Source organism: Pieris napi, chromosome 20 (assembly GCF_905475465.1).
Source record: "Pieris napi chromosome 20, ilPieNapi1.2, whole genome shotgun sequence".
NCBI classification, from domain to species: Eukaryota; Metazoa; Arthropoda; class Insecta; order Lepidoptera; family Pieridae; genus Pieris; species Pieris napi.
This window is the reverse complement of record NC_062253.1, coordinates 6,895,186-6,917,110: the sequence shown is the minus strand read 5'-3', so window position 1 is coordinate 6,917,110 and position 21,925 is coordinate 6,895,186. Positions and strand designations below refer to the sequence as shown.

At 36.4% G+C, this 21,925-nt stretch overlaps 2 protein-coding genes across 2 annotated transcripts in view; one reads left to right on the top strand and one right to left on the bottom strand.

Moving 5' to 3' along the window:
• LOC125059905 (cadherin-related tumor suppressor) overlaps positions 1 to 8,918 on the bottom strand; it is a 102,258-nt gene extending 93,340 nt beyond the window's left edge. Inside the window, exon 1 of the mRNA XM_047664593.1 lies at positions 3,378 to 8,918. Within this exon, the coding sequence (XP_047520549.1) occupies positions 3,378 to 8,531 (5,154 nt within the window). The 5' untranslated portion in view covers positions 8,532 to 8,918. The remainder of the gene's footprint in view (positions 1 to 3,377) is intronic.
• Positions 8,919 to 17,540: 8,622 nt separating this feature from the next.
• Positions 17,541 to 20,609, top strand: LOC125059916. The gene is made up of 3 exons (XM_047664614.1): positions 17,541 to 17,890; positions 18,050 to 18,839; positions 19,102 to 20,609. Exons 1-3 carry the CDS (start codon positions 17,841 to 17,843, stop codon positions 19,198 to 19,200), a joined length of 939 nt encoding a protein of 312 aa, XP_047520570.1. The 5' UTR covers positions 17,541 to 17,840; the 3' UTR covers positions 19,201 to 20,609.
• Positions 20,610 to 21,925: the final 1,316 nt, after the last annotated feature.

Genomic DNA, 21,925 nt, shown 5'->3' with positions numbered 1-21,925 from the left:
TTTTAAACATTTTCATCTCTAGTAATTCGTATATTAAATTTGCCAAGACTAACAGTACAATTTACAAAGTACTTAGACGCAAAAGTCTGTATATTTGTATCAATACAGCACAGTAATACAAGATTAATCTTAAACGCAATACAAGTAATACAAAGACATCCATCAAAGCACAGCAAAGAGAACAAACCTAGCGTTAACTGAGGATTAAGCGTATTACATAGACAGAAGACTATTAGTATTGGCGTGAAATAATGAAAGCTATTTCACAGTATAACGTAACTTGTACGTTCAATAAGTCGGGTGTCGATGCCCGCGCCGGAGGAGCACGTTGCATAAATCAGACGAGGGAATGCTGCTTGGCGCCCTAATGCGCTTTCGTTGTCAGTTGATAGTCCACCCTTCAACTGCCTCCAATCCTTTGGAATCCCCCGATGCGCGGGAGATTTGAAATTCTCTAATTCGTTAAATGTTCTTTTGATTTATAAATAATATATCTCGCCCGCTTTGCTGGGCGAATTAAAATAGGAAATAAATAAAATTTTATGCTTTATTAATTTTTTTTTTCATATTTTTATTATTCTTCTTTTTAACTTCCCTCTAAGAAAATTGAAAATTTTCGAAAATCGAGTTTTTAACAGATGTTGACGTTTTGAGGTTCTAGGAAGCCTCCCTGAATGTTTCCGCGGTGTAGTCCGTATGTATAAATTTTCATAAAAGTAAAACAGCAATAAAAAAATGAAGGAACGTTGGAATTTAAAAAATAAATAGCCATAAACCATCTAGGAAATTCTGGTGGAAATTCGCAGTTTCATGTCGATACAATCTGTGGTTTAGGCGTGAAGGAGCCTCAAACGAAGACCATTTTTCTTATATATATAGACAAGAAAGCCATTAATTATCCTCGATGTATGGATTTTCTTTAACTCAAATTATAAATAAAACTTATTTTTAACTCTCTTAATCTTATTATATACATAGTTGCTGTTCATTTTTCATTCTTTTCTTGTTATAATGATCTTTTAAGATCCCATGTAAGGCCTCACACATGTGAATGTGTTTTAATTTGAGTACAAGTACCATAAATAAAGGACAACTTTATGTTATATTTTATATTTTTTAAATAACACATACATTGATTTAATAATACTAGATTCTAGTCTTCTACTTAAATAAATTATCAGAGATAAGTGATAAGAATATAAGATAAGTGATATAATGTTGCTTCCTGTTAAACCCGAAATTATAGCTGAAATTATAGAAAAATCGAGCGTTTGTAAAAGTTTAATAATCAATATATACACATGAGAAATACAAACTTTAATTAAATATAATAATTTATTTCACACCAACGTTTTATAAATAACAGGTGATTATTTCCTAAGGATATTTAAATCTGATCCAATGAAATAAAATCGGAATAACGGACATGTGAAGTGACACTCGAACACTTTGCGGTCAACAGCCTTCAGTGAATTTAGTTATTTGAATGGTATCACCAAAATATGCAGATTTGGAGTCCCATCAAGTCAATATAAATTCGAGAATATTTTGCGACACTTATTAACACGCGTTATGAATTGTGGTATTTGAGGTAATTTAAATTTTGAGGATAAAATTGCGAGCCAATACCATTAACATCAAAATATATGATACAGCGCAAGGGCCTTGATTTATTAAGATTTGTTAAACAGATTTAAACGCGTTTATTACGATTATTAAATTTGACAAAATTAAAAAGTAACCTCGTCGTTTGACGTGTTTTAGTAACATATACTTTTAAAGTTTTTCGCGTTTAATACTTTTTTTTAAATAAACTTGACTTTTACCTCTAACTGATAAATTTAAGAGACACATTAAACGGTATTTAATTTTTTCACTGATAAACCGAATTCAGCGTTGAGAGAGATTTAAACAAATGTCAAAATTAAAGAAAAAAAAAAAAAAAAAGGACCTTGAGCCAGACAAGATGGCGGATGTTTAAGATGTGTAGAATTATTTGTTAATGAAGACTAATACTTGTTTTAAATAAAAACCATATTTTATCAGTAAGAAGACTTTTAAACTATGTTTCAGTTGAGAAGTGTTAAAATTAAAATAATCTTTGCATGGTGTGCTTTATAAAACATGTATTTTTTTCCAAAAAAAAGAGTGGCGGAGAGTTTATTGCCAGTTCTTCTCTTCCGTTCTAAGCCCTTGATTTCAGAGCTGGCAGTATATTTCTTTTTTGACGTTCATAAGTGTACATTGTGCTATATGAATAAATGATTTTTGACTGCACACACACAAATAAATCAACAAAATATAAAACCTATTTTTATTAACAATATATGAATGATGCGAATTCATACAGTGTGGAATGAAATAGGACCACTCTCACGTGTGAAGACCGCATTTTCAAATTAAAAACATTTTGTCATTAAAATCCCATTGTTTGGCATACTTCAGTATGCTAATGTTTTTGTTATAAATCGGGTTTTTAAATTAATACTCGATAAATAAAACCTAATACGACATTATTAATTTTTGAAGTGAGGAGATATTGTGGTTTTGCCTGTTAATGTGTTTGTACCATATAAAGTTTCTGAGGTTTGCTTTATTGTCATCTACTGGTGATAAATGGTTATATTTAAATAATGTATGAAGATTTAATCGTAGAACGAAATATAAAAACTATTTAGATTATTTTATTCATTAGGATTATAACAGTTTAATGTACGGCTCTTGACGTGTACAATTTTTTAAATAAAAACATAGATTTATATTAATAATTATAATTATTATTGCACCTTTCTGATTACAGTTGACAAGTGCTTAAATAAATTTGATAAAAGTCCGTATTTACTAAAATTATAATCGAAGCCGCAGTCGATGACTAGATTATAAAAATATTCGTGTATAAAGATATATCGTGTTGATGTATAAATCGGTAGAGTGAAATATAAAGACTTATTCTAACTTTTTTTTCATGTTTGCGATTAAAAATTCAAATTAAATTATAAACTAAAACCAATGTTTCACATAATCTTCGAAAGGTTTCAGAACGAATGTTGAGATATCGTCGCGAGACGCAGCTTATCGTTAATTTAGAGTCCTCGATTAGAGTCCCCAGCCGACATACACTAACGAGCTTTCGTTTTAAATTTATTTTTCTTTTGAAAAGTAAAATGTGTTGTCTCCTATTCAAGACGTGCAGTTTAATTATTCTGAATTTGAATGGCGGAATTTTGATTATTTTTATGAAACAAACTTACTAAAGCTTATTGTAATTGTCCTTTATTTATCCTCAATTGAATTAAGTATGTAAAAGTGCATTTCTGTTGTTTCTCACAACAGTTTTAATAGAAATTACTAGTATCTACAAATATAAAAAGACTTACCTTGGTAGTTGTAGACTTTAATGGTGAGCCAGAAGACACAGCACACACCTCCACTTCATATTTCTCTATCCCTGCTTCACGGTCAAGTGGTACCGCTGTAGATAATATGCCTAAAGACGAGTCTATGTCAAATAATCTGTCCACTTGTCTGCCATCACCCGTAACATTCACTATGTAATATTCTAGTCCCGATTTATAATTGTTTGTCATATTAAGAACAGCAGTTCCACCGGGTTCATTTTCCGCAACAGAAACGGAAACCGCGTTTGTCCACGTTATACCTTGCAGCTCAGTCCCACCCATAATGAGTGTTAGATAAGTCTCTGTACTTCTTTGCTCACTTAAAACCGCCTCATCTGTAGCTTTTATAACAAGATTCCATCGGGCTTCCGGTGATGCAGGTGGATAACGAAGACTCAAAGCACCATTACTTCTATGCAAGTCGAACATATCGTTTCCACCATGGATAAGTTTATACGTCACTAGGCCATTTGTACCAGAATCTAGATCTCTAGCAAGGACATTCATAATAAATATACCTCGTCCAGCACTTCTCCCTAATCTTTCTGAATTAACAAAGGCAGCATTCATAGAGACAAAGACAGGCGCATTGTCATTTATATCCTCGACTATAACGGTCACCAATTTTTCAGCGGAAAGTCTTGCAGATTGCGGCTCCGCCCTATCGTATGCTGCAACTGTTATTCTAAATGTATCAACACTTTCTCTATCTATAGGCAATAAGGTATGTATAACTCCAGTAACATTGTTTATAGCAAAATGCCGATTCCCATTATTGGGTTCCTGATGAATAATAGAATACCATACTTTTCCATTGAGTCCGGAGTCGGGGTCTTCAGCTGTAACTGTTACTATAGGAGTGTGTTTAGGGATACCTTCTCTAATCTGTCGGACAATTGCAGTGTTGGTAAAAACTGGTGCGTTATCATTGGCGTCAATTACATTAACAGTAAATGATATACTTGATGATAAACTTGGGCTTCCATTATCCATTACTGTGATATTTAAAACATACACTGTCAAATCTTCATAATCTAAATGTTTGTGTAAAAACAACTCTCCAGAGTAACTATCTATAAAGAATGTTTCCTTTCTATTTCCAGATGATATAGAATATTGCAATTCGTTGTTAATTCCTAAATCTGCATCGTTAGCATGAAATTGTATAATTTTCTTATTTATTGGTTCTGTTTCTAATACGGACACTTTTAAATCTGTTTGACTAAATACTGGTACATTGTCATTTTCATCTAAAACGTTGACGGTAATTGTCGTAGTGGCTGAAAGACGAACAGTTTGGCCAGAATCGTGGGCCATTACTAAAAGCTTGTAATGATCCAAGGTTTCACGATCCAGTGGCTTGTTAATAAATAACTGCCCTGTTGCTTCATCAAGCATAAACTTTTTCAAATCATCACCGCCAATAAGTTTATAGTAAATATCACCGTTTAGTCCTTCGTCAGCATCAGTTGAAAATATTCTTGTAACCGATGCCCCAACGCTAGCTCCTTCTGATATTTCTACAGCATATGGAGTATGCGTGAAAGTAGGTGCGTTATCATTCACGTCAGTTATATAAATTGTCACTCGTACTGAATCAGAAAGTTTAATTTTTCCATTGTCACTTACGGTCACAGTTAATGTTATATAGTTCTGACCTGTAACTTGTGATAGGCTTTCTCGATCAAAAGATCTAAGAGTTTTTATGAATCCATTTCTTGAATCTATTCTAAAGTCATTCTGAGCAATAGGTAGGCTAAATGTTAGCTCAGCATTACGTCCTATATCTTTGTCAATGGCTGTTAACTTTCCAACAAAAGTATCAGGTGGCTCATTTTCTTTTATCTTAAATACAAATGTTGTATTTGTAAATTGTGGACTATTATCATTCTCATCTAAAACATGAACCACTACTGGTACTTGTGATGATCGGGGTGGAGCTCCATTATCACGAGCAATAATAGTAAGTGAGTAGTAATCTTTCTCTTCTCTGTCTAGAAGACTTTTAACGTAAAGATAACCATCTGGAAATATTCCAAATTTTCCATCTGTGTTTCCTTCTGTGATAATATAAGATATTTGACCATTTGGACCTAAGTCTGCATCGGATGCTGAAATAGCAAAAAATCTTGTGTTAACGAGTGTAGATTCCAATAAAGATGTTTCGTAAGATGTATGGTCAAACACTGGAGTATGGTCATTTACATCATCTATTATTGCTATAACGTTATATTTAGTAGCAAGTGCAGGTTTTCCATGATCTGTGGCAGTCACTTCTATCGATAAGGTAGATCCAGGTTCATTTGTAATAGCTTTATTCAAATAAATCACTCCTGTAGTTTCAGATATTCGAAAACTGTTATCTGAATTATAGCTCAAAGCATAAGATATAGTTCTATTGGAACCGGAATCTCGGTCTATAGCTCGAGCAAAATAAACCTCTTGTCCCACAGCCATATTTTCAGCAATATGTATTTCGTCTTTGCCTTCAATGAAAGTAGGATAATTATCGTTTATATCTAAAACAGATATATTAACAGTTGTAAATCCATATGCAAGCCCACTTTTAGCCATAACTTTGAGGTGATATGTTACTTTCTCTTCTCGGTCAACTGTAGACTCTGCACTTATAGTCCCAGTGTTTTCATTTATCTTAAATACTCGTTTTTGGTCGCCTTCGATAATATAATAAAAAATTTCATCACTCGTTTTTCTTACACTGACACGTCCAACAAAACGATTAATCTTATGCTTTGCAGTTCCTTCATTTTCCACAATTTTAAAACTGTAGCCCCCATATTTGTCAAAGTCCAAATTTTTTCGCTGCGACTTCCTTATAATTTCTACAGTAGCATCTTCGGCAGCCCTTCTATTACCTTTATCTTTACAAGAAACTTTCAATAAATAAATTGCCTTCGAGGCTTTACTAAAATCTTTTTGTAGGATTATATTACCAGACGAGGGTTCAATATCAAAATAACCATCACCTCCACTTTCTATTGAATAAATAATTTTTGCGTTTTCCCCATCATCTTCATCAAAGGCTTTCACTTGAATAACAGTTGATCCTAGAGGTAGATCTCCTGATATATCTGTAACGTATCTTAGTGGATAAAAATAAGGATCATTATCGTTAACATCAAGAACTTGTAACAACACTGTAGCTGTTGAAGACTGTGGCGGAAAGCCTTGATCTTTAGCAATAACTTGAATTTCGTACGTTGATATTTTTTCTCTATCCAGTTCCACAATTGCACTTAACTGACCAGTTATGTGATCAAGTACAAATGTCTTAGGATATTTTCTTTCAATACTTGGAGGTAAATAATAGGACACAGATCCATTGGTCCCTTGATCATAATCAGAAGCTGTAAGGATCAATATTTCTTTGACTGGTATAATATTTTCAGCTAACGACGCGTTTATTTGTGTTTGAGGAAATGTAGGAGCTTCGTCATTTTCGTCAAGAATAGTTACTTTCAGTCTAGTATAAGCCCACTTGGGATTCGGACCTCCATCTCGTGCGGATATATTTAATTCAACTGATCCTTGTATCTCACGATCCAACAAAGATTTAGTGGTCACTAACCCAGTTAGATGATCTATAAAGAACCACTGTTGTTGGTTTCCGTCATAAAAATCATAATAAATTTCAGCATTTACACCAGTATCTTCATCAGTTGCCGTTATACCGGCCACGTATGTTCCAGGAGGTGCAAGTTCACTTAAAATAGTCGTATATTCAGATTTTTCGAAAACAGGTTCATGATCATTCACGTCATTTACATGTATAACCAAAAAAGCAGTAGCTGTTCGAGGAGGAATTCCTTTATCAGTCGCTACTACAGTCAAATTATATTTACTTATCTCTTCTCTATCTAATATACCATTAACATGTACAATATAGACGCTACTGGAATTTTCTAGACGAAAGTGATTAAGTTCATTCCCTGATATTATACGTATGCTTGTGATACCATTTAATCCTGCATCCGCATCTGTTACTGTAATAGCTGCAACCAGAGATCCATTTTTTGCATTCTCATCGACTGTGGCGAAATTAGCAGTCGAAGGTACGTAAGTGAATGTTATCACTGGATCGTGGTCATTTGCATCTATAAGATTAACAGTGACATACGATCGGGCGTCTTGACGAGGTACACCGTGGTCTTTTGCAATTACAGTCAGTACACAAGTCATATTACAGGTTGTATTACTGCAATACTGAGGGCAACTAAGTTTTTTTGTTGTTGTAATTACTCCTGATTCAGGATCAACCGCAAATTGTTTTTCTGTGTCAGTTACTTCATAAGTAATTTTACTATTATCCCCAAGATCACTGTCAGTTGCAGTTACTTTAAGTACTGTAGTGCCAGGTGGTACACTTTCATTCAATGAGACAGAAAAATCACTTTGATCAAAAATAGGTGGGTTATCATTTACATCTAAAATTGACACATTTACTTGTAAATAACCATATTTTGGAGGAGATCCACCATCACGAGCAGAAATATTCAGTACATAAAAATCGTTTGTTTCTCTATCAAGTTTCCCTGTAGTTTCTAAGTGAAGATAAGAAGTCTGACCACTAGGATTTACAGTTACGTTAAGACGAAACTTTCCTTCATTATCTCCATCAATGATTCTATAATCATTAGTGATTCCATTTTCACCTAAATCTTTATCAGTAGCTGCATCCAAAAGAAGTTTAGTTCCTGGAGAAGCGCTTTCAGAAAAAGCGACTGCTATACTGGGTTCAGGGAATTCTGGTAAATTATCATTTACATCCGTCACTCTTATCCGCACTTCGATAGGGTATGTAGGCTGACTAGATAAGACAACAAATGCGTAGCGATCTACACTTTCCCTATCTAGAATAGTATTTGTTTTAATTTCACCTGACAATGGATCGAGGGCAAATTCTTTCGGAGATTCATTAAAGCGATATGTAAAACCAGGTTTTATAGGTATTCTTCCTACAACTGTTCCTATGGGCTGAGCTTCAGGCACACGTAGATCTACACCGGTGTCAACTGCACGAGATTGCATTTGCTCGGCGGCGGCGCCAGCGCCCGCGCTGGTAATCAGCGCCAGCGCTAACAGCACCACGTGCCACCGCCCCATTACGGTCATGATTCCGATAAAAACATTGCCAGGTCTGTTCCTCTCCAGTTAAAGTCTTGTGAATCACAATAAACTATTATATCGTTAGCACAAAGTTGCGCCAGCACTCGACTCAGGTATGCAACATGGCCGCGACGACCTGCTCGGGCAGGAATATCTCACGGAGAGTGCGACTTGCCGTTGCGCCTACGCCGTCACATTCATTGGTAAACACACGTGACACACAGTAAAAACACTAGTCTAATGACTGAAATAACGTTCACTGTTAGTATTATTCACAATCCGTTATATCACAAAGTAATCCTGTTTTGATAGCAATCCTTAAGCGCACGAATAAAGTTTAAGCACAATATCCAAGGCACAAACGCGGCAAGCTTAGCATGCGGGCGACATAAGAGCCGACACGGTACTGGCGGGCGGAGGCTTTCACGCCGCCCCGCGGCCCTCCTCGCGTTGCGTCGACCCCTCCCCGCAGCTTTTAAAGCTCCGGGCTGTGGAGAATGATGATATAGAGATAATGGCCGCCTAAGAATTTTACTATTTATTGTTCGATACCACAGCCATCCGCCGTTCTGAGAATGAGCTTAGTATTCTCAGGTAAACTTTTAAACGTAACTCTTTCGATTTTGAAGTTATATTTGTAGCGTATATATTTGTTTGTAATGATTTCTTTGATATTTTAAATCATATTATGGTGTGTTACGTTAAGCCCGACATTGAAAACTACAAGTATGTTTTATGAATGTCAGCATATTAATGGGTTATGTTAAGTTTAAAATATGTTTTATTTATTACTAAAAATAACGATTACATATTGATGATATTAGACTAGGTAACAATATTATATTTCGATACTCTAACGACGGTCGGCGCGTTGAAGTCTTTTCTAAGCAATATTCAACGCTACAGTTAGCTCTTATTTCTTTCATTATGTACTGAGTGAAATAATCTCGGCATACAAAGGGTTAATATTTTTTTGATAATTAGTTCATGCATGTATAAAATAAGAATAGTTATATATATGATTGAATTACTTGACGGGAATAAGATAAAATTAAAATTCTTTAATTTATATACGTTTTTTTTAAATCAATTTAAGTTAGGGTACAATTGAGCATAATAAAAACAATAATTTGTAACTTCTATTCCGTATTCACAATTAGATTTTATATTTTTATTAACTAAAGCATTTGTTAAATAAAATTTAATTATTTCAATCATTATAATTACAAAGATTACTATTGATTACGATTATTTGTTTGTTATAACATTTAAATTTTACTTAAACAATCATTTGTATAACAGAGACATCTAGCGGTTCAGTGGCAAATAACGCTAAAGCTTTATGCGCCAGTAGCGACTTGGACGCTCTTAAAGCTTCAGTATAATTTAAGCTATCATAGATGTCGTGAGAAAAGTATATACTACCAAAGACTGTAAAATACTTATATCTATAGTTATACTAGATAGCAAACGTTGTTATGCCATGTATTATTATTTCTAGGAAACATTTTTTAGTTTAATAAAAATAACTATCAATAATAAAAAATAGGGGTTGATCGTAGAAGGGTGAAAATTAAAGGCTGTATGTATTTTTGTATGATGGATCATAAAAAAATAAAAACAAATTTTTTTGTCAAAAAATAAAAAAAATGGTTTTGGGGTGGACACCCCTTATCACTTAGGGGTTTGAAAAATATATAGTAGCCGATTCTCGGACTTACTGAATATGCATAAAAAATTCATAGGAATCGGTCGCGCCGCTTCGAAAGAGTATAGGAACTAACATTGTGACACGAGAATTTTATATATTAGATAAGATACTATATGATTTGTAATGTAATCGATTGTTTTATACACACATCATTACAAATATGAGAGTGATACATTATAGTAAACAAGAAAATTATTTATTTTATATGTTATTCATCACAAGCACACAAGAATTATATTTTGATAGGTTCTATATTATTAAATGCAAACACTTTCATTTTTATATGTATTATGTGAACAAAGCAAGTTTAACGCTAAAACATTTCTAAAATGAGAAATAGAACCAAAATAAGAGATGTCTTCAAAATAAAAACATAATTGGAATTGGACTGAACACATCATAAGACAACCCTGGAAAAGTACACTAGGGCAAATGTAGATGAACAGAAAAAAATGAGAGGATTAGCGAAGTTAGCACAAGATAGAACAATATGATGGACAGCCTGACGAAAAAAACGACGGGTTGCACTCCGGGAGTGCCGGCAGAAGTGAAAACTTGAATATTAATGTTGTGGATTTTTGATATTTTGGAATGGTTAGGGAATAATTTTGCACGAATTGCTTTAATTATCAGTATAATAGTACTATCATTTATGTGGTAGAATACAATATTTATTTATTGCGCTTTCGTACACAAACATGACAATTTATATTACATTAAATACGCCGCGCCAGCTGTCTACTCTACATCTCTCTTACGAATTTTCGATCACGTCACGTGTCCTGACGCGAGTTTAACATTTTTACCCATTCCAAAAAAAGTGTACGACGCCGCTTAAGAAGTTTTCACTTCATAAAACTGTTTTTAGTTAATAATATTTTAACAAAAAAAGTTAACATAAAACAGTACTAACATTAATTTTCGCAAATTGTCACTTGTCAGTTAATAAATGTTACCTTCAAAATTTTTGTGCCTTTATCCATACTTGGGAGACACTGGGTTCGATTCCTTTCAATATTTGTTTAGAATTTTGTCACACAATACAAATCACCTTTATATACGATCGAAACATGTAGATATGCTACAGTGACATTGAACGGGTTACAGGAATTTAAACACAAAAACGACGCAGCGTGACAAAGTTTCAAGTCATTGTTGCCATAAACTTTGTCAGACAGTATTGTTGCTTTTACATTTGTAAACGAATCCTGATAAATGTTGACAAAGTTTTTTTTCTGGGAATATGGCTTTGAAATCTAAGTACTCTAATGTTTTTATTATTTTTAATGTTTACCTTATTTACGTCTTGGTATAGAAGAAAGTGCTCTTCAAAATATCATTTATTTATGTAGGTGCTTCTAAATTTACATTTACTGTGCTCAAACTCAGGGCATAGAACGAGAAAGCTGGCATTACACTATCCGTCACTATTTTAAATCGCCAAGTTATTTTATACAAAATCTTTGTACCTGCTCCTCATTACACGTTATACGCAATTAATTTATTTATTTACATTTCGTTGTACTAATACAGAAATCCAATAAAATTAAATAAAAAGGAGCAATCTCTGCCGAGCGACCATTATGAGAAAAGAAAAAAAAATTAGATAAGGCAAAAAGTGCAAAATTATAAAAGATATACGATTACTTAAACAAAAAGAATGGAACAAAGCAAGTAAAACATATTATGTAGACTAGTAATAATTAAAATTATGAATACTATAGCATTAAGTATTGTAATTAAATTTGAGCGGCATTGGCCTAGTGGCTTCAGCGTGCGACTCTCGTCCCTGAGGTCGTAGGCCGGTCGGTCGTTTTATCCGGCGTCGGGATGTGACGACCCCATCGCCCACTGGTGAAATAACCTGTAAAAGAGGTTATTTCACCAGTGCAATCAGTCAACCCCCATCCTAGTGGGAGTGCCATGCTGCTGCTTTAGGGCTTCAGCCAAATGGGCAGGCTCGACCGGGGCAGTACCACTGTCTCACAGAAAACCGGCGTGAAGTGATGCAATAAGTTCATCTTATTGTACTCGCGTTTCGTGCGGTGAGTGAGACTCCCGGAGCCCATCAATCCCCCCCCCCCCCAAAAGTATGAAGATGCAGTTCAAACAGAGATTACCCCAGGGGGGTACCACACGTTTACGCTGTGGAGAATCCCCTTCTGGGCGTCCATCATCGGAACAATTGGTATTCGATGGTGGATGCACAGGCTGCCCTTCGTATTCTTTGGGGGGCAAAAACTGCTCTAAAAACTTATGCATTAATAGGTTTCGATCTCGGGGCAAACGGAAGCATTTACCTAAGGCAACCCCTTCCACGCTCACGGTGGACTTTACAAATGTTAGGGGGCTGAAAACTAACCTAAACGCGGTTCACTTTTACTTAGAAACTGCGAAGCCGGCCTTATTCTTCCTTACTGAGACTTAGATATCCTCCCCGGCTGATACTTCTTACCTCTCCTACCCGGGGTACAAATTGGAACATTCATTTGTGCCGCGGGCGGGAGTTTGCGTGTACGTCAGGGAGGATATCTGTTCTCGTCGCCTCAGGACGCTTGAAGGAAGGGACCTATCTAACCTCTGGCTGCGCGTAGACTGCGATGACCATCCGCGATTCTATGCGTGCCTGTATAGGTCCCATAGCGGAAATGACGAAACTAACCGACTCATCGAGCACATTCAAATGGCTACAGATTCCCTGCTCGAAAGGGTTCCTACCGCTTTAACGATTGGCTTGGCTCTGATACCACCGATCACGCGGGAAGATCCTTTCACGACTTTGCTTTAGCCTACGACCTGACACAAATGGTCCCTGCGATTACGCGAATAACAGATGTGGATGGTCATAAACCCTCTTTGTTGGATCTTCTGCTGACTTCACATCCGGAGAACTATCAAGTCTCTGTTGACCCGCCATTGGGTTCATCAGATCATTGTGTGGTCCGGAGTATTGTGCCTTCTACGCGCCCTTCACGGCCCCGCTTTTTGGGTTGTCGCCGTATTTGGCACTACGAGTCAGCAGATTGGGACGGGATGCGGTCTTTCTTTGCGTCCTACCCTTGGGGCCTATGTGCTTTTCGTCGGAAGCTCCAGATTCCGTCGCTGCCTCTGTCGCCGAAGTGGTTCTGCAGGGCATGGAACTCTTTATTCCATTTTCTGCGGTGCCGATCGGTGGCAAGTCTCAGCCCTGGTTTAAACGTTCTTGCAAGGCGGCCTCGTGTCGAAAGCGAGAATGCTTTAAGGCATGGGCGGAAGCGGCGAAATCTCGTGATGCCAATACCAGCGAACTTAAAAAAGCATATAACTCAGCCTCCAGGTCCTTCAAACGGGAAATCACTAAGGCAAAGTCAGAGCACATTGCCAGATTTGGCGAGAGATTGGCCCAACTCCCTTCAGGGACTCGAGCCTTCTGGTCTCTCGCCAAAGCTGTCCAAGTGAATTTTTGTCAGCCCGCTATTCCACCACTGCACAGGGAGGATGACTCGCTGGCCCACACTGCGAAGGAGAAGGCCGACCTTTTAGGCTGTCTCTTCGCGTCCAACTCGACTTTGGATGACCGAGGAAGATCACCACCGACCATTTCGCGGTGTGATTCTTCGATGCCGGAAATCACATTCCGGCAACGTGCTGTCCGCAGAGCACTATCTTCCTTGGACATTCATAAGTCGAGCGGGCCTAACTAAACACCCTTTGTCGCTACTCCTCTTTTCGAAAACACTCTTCTTAAAGCCACAGCCAGCATTGGAATACTTGGCGTTGACATATCGAACGACGTTCAGAATCGCGGTCACTTGGAGGGAAAGGCTAAATTAGCCTCCAAAAAGCTTGGTGTGCTCAGCAAGGCGAGACGGTACTTCACTCCGGGCCACCGCATGCAACTATATAAAGCGCAAAATCGGGCTCACATGGAGTACTGCTCTCACCTCTGGGCGGGGGCTCCCCAGTACCAGCTCCTTCCACTTGACCGTATTCAACGCAGAGCGGTTCGAATCGTCGATGACCAATCCCTTTCCGAGCGGCTTGATCCTTTGGCGTTGCGTAGAGATGTGGGGTCTCTCTGCATCTTCTACCGCATTTACCATGGAGAGTGTTCAGAGGAGTTGTTCGGATTAATACCTGCAGCTGAGTTTCGTCATCGGACGTCGAGGCAGAGTACGAAATTCCACCCGTATCACCTCGACGTCCGCCGTTCAACAACAGCGTTTTTCAAGGCAGTTTTTGCCGCGCACCACCACTTTGTGGAACCAGCTGCCCATTGAGGTATTTCCGAACCAATTCGACTCGACTAGGGTCCTTCAAGAAAAGAGCGTACCGATTCCTGAAAGGCCGGCAACGCACTCGCGAGCCCTCTGGCATTGAGAGTGTCCATGGGCGGCGGTATCACTTAACATCAGGTGAGCCTCCTGCCCGTTTGCCCCCTGTTTTATAAAAAAAAAAAAAAAAAAAGGTTTATCCCCGGCTGTGCACCAATAGACTTTCTTCCTATGTGCGCATTTAACATTTGCTCGAACGGTGAAGGAAAACATCGTGAGGAAACCGTCTTTAACCTTAGACCCAAAAAGACGAAAGCGTGTGTCTGGCACAGGAGGCTGATCACCTACTTGCCTATTCGATTGGCAAAGGATCATGGAACAGATACAGATATCTGAGGCCCAGACCTAAAAAGGCTGTTGCGCAACTAATTTTCATTTATTTTAATTAAATACAAAATAATTAATAAATAAATAAAAAAACCAAACGTTTCATCTTAATCTGCAAGGCACGGTGAAATAGGAGCTTGCCCTTACATTGTGGGAACAACACGCAAGTAAAGATGTATGTCTTAGCAGTAAGACAGCCCATTTACATCCTTTGAATACTTATACGATTATTATTACTCTGTTGGAACGTCATATTCGATTGAAATAAAGCTTATTTATTTGCTCGTAAACCAAAGACAATATTAAAAACAAACAGCTACACAGCAAACATGCTAGTAGTAGAAATGCATAAACAATAAACGTTTCTACATTACAGCGATTAATTATAATAAGTTTCTATTTGAAACTATATAGCTGCCCTCACGAACTTCTAAGTCTACATTTTTAGTAGCTACATAGCGACATATGGAACATTAGGCTATGCTGGCATATAGAGACTGTTCGCTTTTCCAGGACAAAAACATAAGTATTAAATATATATACTTTTTTTTTTCAATTTTTCTCTTCATAAAAACCGACAAATCATCAAATCTAGGAATAAATCAAATAATACTCGAATGAGTCCAGCCCTGCGATTCTGTAACTCACTTTTCGAACTCACACAGCGGTTTTCGCATCGGCGGTCGCTCTCAAATCAGTCGTGAAGCAGTCATTTTATGATTTGGCATTCTGATAAACAATAAACGACAAGCTCCTACCTTTTCAAACCTTTCGAAAACCGCTGTGTGAGTTCGAAAAGTGAGTAACAGAATCGCAGGGCAGCCGTCTTCGAGATTGGCGCTTAGAAACATATTTGCGTTGCCGGTCTTTTAAGAATTGGTACGCTCTGTTCTTGTTTGTTGGGAAAACTGCTTGTTAGGCCGAGAAGAATAGTCTTTACTAATCCAACTGCAGTAATCGATGATTGAACCCAAGAAATTCAAAGACAACACAACTCTTATTTTCTTTATTACTCGAACAATATTATAGAAATAAAAATCGTAAAAACTCATTTAAATTTACTCCAAATTTTAATACATTTTAGTACTATATAATTTTCATACTTTAATCGATATCGTGGGGATATTTTCCTGCAAGTAAAAGTGTATGATAAACGGACATATATAAGTCACAATAAGACGTATAAAAATACATTTTTCATTACCGTCACAGACAAAGTCTTTCTTTTGGTGGGTTATAAATAGCCTGGTTTTGAATACTACATCTATTGGTATCACTTGTTGCTTGAAAGTGTTGACGTCAGTACCCCCCCCCCCCCCCAAACTCGCCGATTTGTTCGGGGGGGACCGCGCCCCCACAGTGGGCTGCACTGACGTAAAGACTCACATTCATGAATGGAAAGAGCCCTGATCATATACTTTAGTTTTACGTATTAATAAAATTTCATTTGACTGCAATTTAAAGGGACTTACTAATTCTTTATTAATTCTGAAAATTGTTCTGTTTCAGAGAATTTCTGATGTTTTATTATGAAATAACCGCCTACGCAATTCTCGTTACACTTTGTGTGGGTGTTATTAATATCGTAAGTTTTTTCTTTAACATGTTAGAATTGAAGGTTAAAATCCAGTCATTTTATAAGAGAGTGGGCTGTAAGTCAGGAGATTCACCTGATGTTAAGTGTTACCGCCCGCGTACACTCTTGACAGAGGGCAGTACGTTGCCCGCCTTTTAAGAATTGGTTCGCTCTATTTTAATAACATTGAGGAAAATAATAATACATACCATTAATTACAAAAGTCTTATCGACGTTCAAAATAGATATTGAGCGTGTTCGTTATGATATCTATAGATAATAAAGTATTATCGTAACGTTAGTAATCATATAGTATCAAAATAACTTTAATTTGACACAAAATCGATACTATGATAACCGAAACTCCGTAGTTCCTAGCTTTAAATAGTTTACTTCTCAATAAGGACATAAGTACCATGAAGGAATGTAGCAGATGTGTTTTATAGCAGCTATATTCCCTATTACTAAAATTCAACAGTTTCATAAAAAGAGTCATGAACTTCTGCAATTTTAGCGGTTAAATCTGATTCACCTCCGGCATATGGATTGGAATCTAGGTAAGGTAGGCTAAATCATTAGTTATTTGCAACGACTTAAAGGCGCCACCCGGTTATTGACCCCATATTTGTGACTTGCAACCTGACGTTGCACTTAGACTGCAACGAAAAACCGATATCTCCCTCCGACCTACCCCATCGGAGAATCCGCGAGCTGTTACCAACTAAAGCTATGCTTCCCACTATGTAATAGTTACCAGACAGTAACGGCACATTGGCTTCAGACTGCTACAAAGAAATTCATAAGAACGGACATAAGCTTCTCAAAAACGGACGAAAATCACAAAATTAATGACGTTAAGCGTGGGTTACCACATAAGTAACTGCTATGAGCTGTGGAAAAAAGGCATAGGGCTGAAAATATTACACTTTATTTTTCAGACCAGACCTTAATAATTGAGGCTATAATATTATAAAACCGTATGCTGATTAATATTTTATGAAAGACAATAGAAAAAGTAATAAAATTTCAACGTGAATAACGTATATATAAAGCAAACAAATATTGCTCAATTTGGCTTTCTTACAGCTAAAATTGCCTTGTTAAATACCATAGATAACATTGGAGAAAAAATATAAATAGATTCAACAGTTATTCTAAATACAAATAGGTATTTACCAAAAATAGTAACCAGTTTTAGTAAGATGAATAATCTGCGGGTGCGATCGATAACAAAGAGGTCGGGGTTAGGGCGCAACGGTGGTATGAGTTCCCCCCTGGGGTGTAAACGTAGGGGGGTTCATTGAGAACGTGTAGGCGGTGCGCGTGGGCGACTAGCTTATAAAGCTCTGCGACCCACCCCGGCCATGTAGTCTCTTTCCGACCTTTGAATGCAAATAGTGAACTGTGTGACAATGTGCAATCTTTTGGCTGGTCTGAGGTGAGATTTTTTAGTTATTAATAGCCCATATTTAATTGTTTTAATAGTAACATTTATTAAAAAAATTACGGTTAAAAAAATCTAGTTTATAAATTCTACATTAATAAAAATTAGTATAAAAAATATAAAATTGCTTCAAACAATTTATTTGTATTGTAGAATGTGGGCGGTCTTCTTGTGCTATTTATTAGCCGAAGTTAAGACATATCCCATGCAAGGATGGCCTGTATATGGACCAGAACCCAGAGATTATAATGAAGATGACTATTATTATTCGCCTAAAGTCCAATACTACTATGATGCTCCAGCCGTCAACCCCCCTGAAGTGTACGGTCAAGTTCCTTATTCATACATGTACGATCCATACGGGCATTTTGCCAAAGATCTCCCGAAGATAGACGATGAACGTTTTTCAGCCCTACCAATAGGCCAAGAAACGTGGTACGAAAGTGATTCTAACTCCCGCTGGCGCTCGAATAACGAAATTGATGACGTCAATGCAGCTTTCCTTGACAACCTTATACTTACGCAAATGGCCCGAGACGCCCAAAGGCGGCGTGAAAACGCCCGTGCTGCGTTTTCTAACGTCGATTACGAAGAAAAAGGCACTGAAGATGAAGATGTTAGAGAATTAAAAGCACTGGCAGGAAAACCCATGTACCACGTACCTAAAACAGTCCCAAGGTTTGATGATGATGAAGACGATGATTACGAAGGTGACGACTCTGAGAGCTTTATAAACTGGAATGGCAACAAAAGGAGCGTAACCACAGAGGCACCCCAAACGACGACATTTACACCTGTGGCTCAAAAGGCGGGTCAAAAAGAAGTCGTGATGCCTCGCCCTGCACAGAAAACTCATCATTTCAATATTCAGTCTAAATTCGACCAAAATAAGCGATCCATTCCATTGTACAACGCATTTCCTCGACTTGAAGATATAAATAATGTAAGTATAACTAAATTATATTAAGATGAATGGCTATGTGATAATACAGGTATTGGTAGAGATTGTGAAACCCCCAAGTCTAAAAATAGCTTAGCCTGGCCGGGGGAGGTGGGTGACACAGCGCGCTAGAGGCCGGGTCAATCAGGGCTGGGTGGGGGACGAAGCATCGATATAAGCTCGAATCTCCCTCTCAACTAACCTATTTCAAACTGTCATGTATGAATGAATTGCAACGGAAATTTATATTCTCCCTTCTTTACAGGACTCAACGAAAACAAGAAGAATTGGCAAGCGCTTTGTAGCTAGTGATTCGGACCTCGTTGTCGAATTAAGGGGCCTAAAACATCGTATCGCAACTTAAATAATTTCGCATTGAAACGCCAACTTACTTATATGAGACTGAATTAATTTAGCATTGTAGATATACGACAGTGACCTGACACTTGAAACTCAATGAAAATCCAAAAAAAAGTAGGACATATAGCCGTAACATATTACTGAAAACTTTGTGTTAATAATAATCTTCTATTGTAAATTTATATTTCTTCTTGACGTTAATTTTAATTTCCACCAAAATTTGATTTGGTTAGATTCGTAGATGTATGGGAAAATGATCGTACAAAAGACTATAGGTACATAAGTGAGTAAGAGGAGGTTGTTAAATGTGAAATATGAAAACTATAGTTTATTTAAAAATGTGAACCCTTCATAAGGCAGCTAATAATTGCACAAAATTGTGCATTTGTAAATAATTTAGGTACTGATTGTCTTAGAATTAGATAGAAGGTTATATTAAAATCTAATTTTTGTATACTATTACTACTTTTTGAACTTTTTATTGCATAAGTAATTCATTTATGCTATCTGATTAAACAATATAAAATGGCGTCCACGCGATACTTTCTGCTATTTTAACGAATTTCTTAAGAGCATAAATTACATGGAATGTAAATCATCGTCATCAGAATGTAACAGCCATTGCTACAGTTAACTATGTATACTACCACATAGCTGGTGCTATAACTTATTTTGTTACGTACCTATTACGGTCTAAGCAGACAATACCAGAGATCTTTTTGCGAAGCAAAACAAAATGATATTGTATAAAAAAAAACTTTATCGTATATAAGATGGAAGTGATTCTCTTGTATGGGAGAGGATTAGGTGATATTTTAGCTTTACAGCTTCTTGTCTAACACAGAGAGTCTTAAAGACATTTTTATAGAAAACAAAAGTATAACGCATGCATTTTCAATATACCAATTTGTAAATATTTCACCATTTTCCTAACCTGTATGTTAGTAACTTTTGTATTACACTTTTATATGTTCTATTGTCGTTAATGACTTATCTTTCTAAAGTACATATCTGATTATTATAACGTCACAATTCAAGGCGAAATAGTGTCAGCCGGAGTAAGTATAGATAGTGAATTAGACTCACATAATATATTACTAGTTCCAATTAATATACCATTTGTTTAATGTAATTTCCATTCTTCCTTTACCATTTGCAATTTGCTTTCTATTAGCCTCATTCAAATTTAATATAAGATTTGAGTGAATGTTGGAAATGAAGGCTCTATCGAAACGAATTTTCGCGTAAATGGCTCAATTTGTGTACATAGATTGATCATTATCCATCAATCTATATTTTTAAATATGTCTGTTTCAATTAATTTGAGGATACTAGACAATTATTCATACGTATTGTATCTACGTAAATGTTATAATGTATCTCATGAAAAGGAATTAAAATATTTCAATGTCACCTGTTATTATTTTGTCCTGATACTCTGCCGTTGATAAATAACTCAACAACTTCATAATTGAAGTTCCGTTTCTTATTCATTGCAATAAAGGTCTCCCTTTATCAAGAAAATGTTTTCGGATAATTTTTGAATAATGAGTAATATAATGTATATAATAAACTAACCAAAACATACATATTTTTATACACTATTCAAATACTTTTGCCTAGAAACTTTTATTTTAATACAATCGAACTTATAAGTCAAAACTTCTAACAAGTAATCTATATATGTATATATAAATGAAACCCGTTTTTTTTTTTTTTTTTTTTTTATAATAGGGGGGCAAACGAGCTTGCGGGACGACCAAAAAGGGTAGTCCACGCAGCCCATAGACACCCATTTTAGTGGGTGCGTTGCCGGCAAAAAAAAATGAAACCCGTTTTCCGTTGTCACGACATAACATTAAAACGGCTTGATCGATTTGTCTGATTCTTTTTTTATAATATTCCTTGAAGTACGAGGATGGTTCTTACGGAGAGAAAAATTAAAAAAAAATGAGTGAAACAGTCTAAAAACAACACTTTTCTATATTCCCATACAAAAGATTCGTAATAATACACGACACACGACACACGCCGTCGAGGGGAGAAAAAAATGGGTCGAGAAAATGTTAAACACATACTGCGCACAGAGAAAGTCCATTGGTGCACAGCCGGGATCGAACCTACGACTTCAGGTATGAGAGTCGCACGCTGAAGCCACTAGGCCAACACTGCTCAAGCAAAACAAGATATAACCGTGGGAATAATATGTTATTAATACAAAACCTTTATGACTGATATTTAGTAACTCTCGTAACGTCTGTATCGCTGTTATTTTTTCCATTCACACATCATAGACCAAGTGTCAACTACCATTCAATAATTAATGATTTACAGTTTAGGATCATTACATTCAAGATACGATTGCGTTATAGAATACAATGCTCTATTGTCGGTCTATTGCTCTATGGTTGGTCTTATTTAAATTATATAAACCCTGGCTTAGGTTGTTCATTTATAAAGTTTAACCTAGTGCAAAGTCCATCGCAGATATTAATTAACGTCAATAGAAATAGCGATCCTGACGTTGTAACAATTTTGTTATAGTTTTTAATAACCGCGATGTCGCAACCTTTATAGAGTACTGAAGCAGATTCTATCTTTCTGTTTAAAAAGGATATATTATTATAAATAATAATGTAATATCTATAGTTGCAATATCTGAGCACCATGTATATAATATATAATAACTAGTTGACCCAGCAAACGTCGTTTTGCCATTTATATCATTT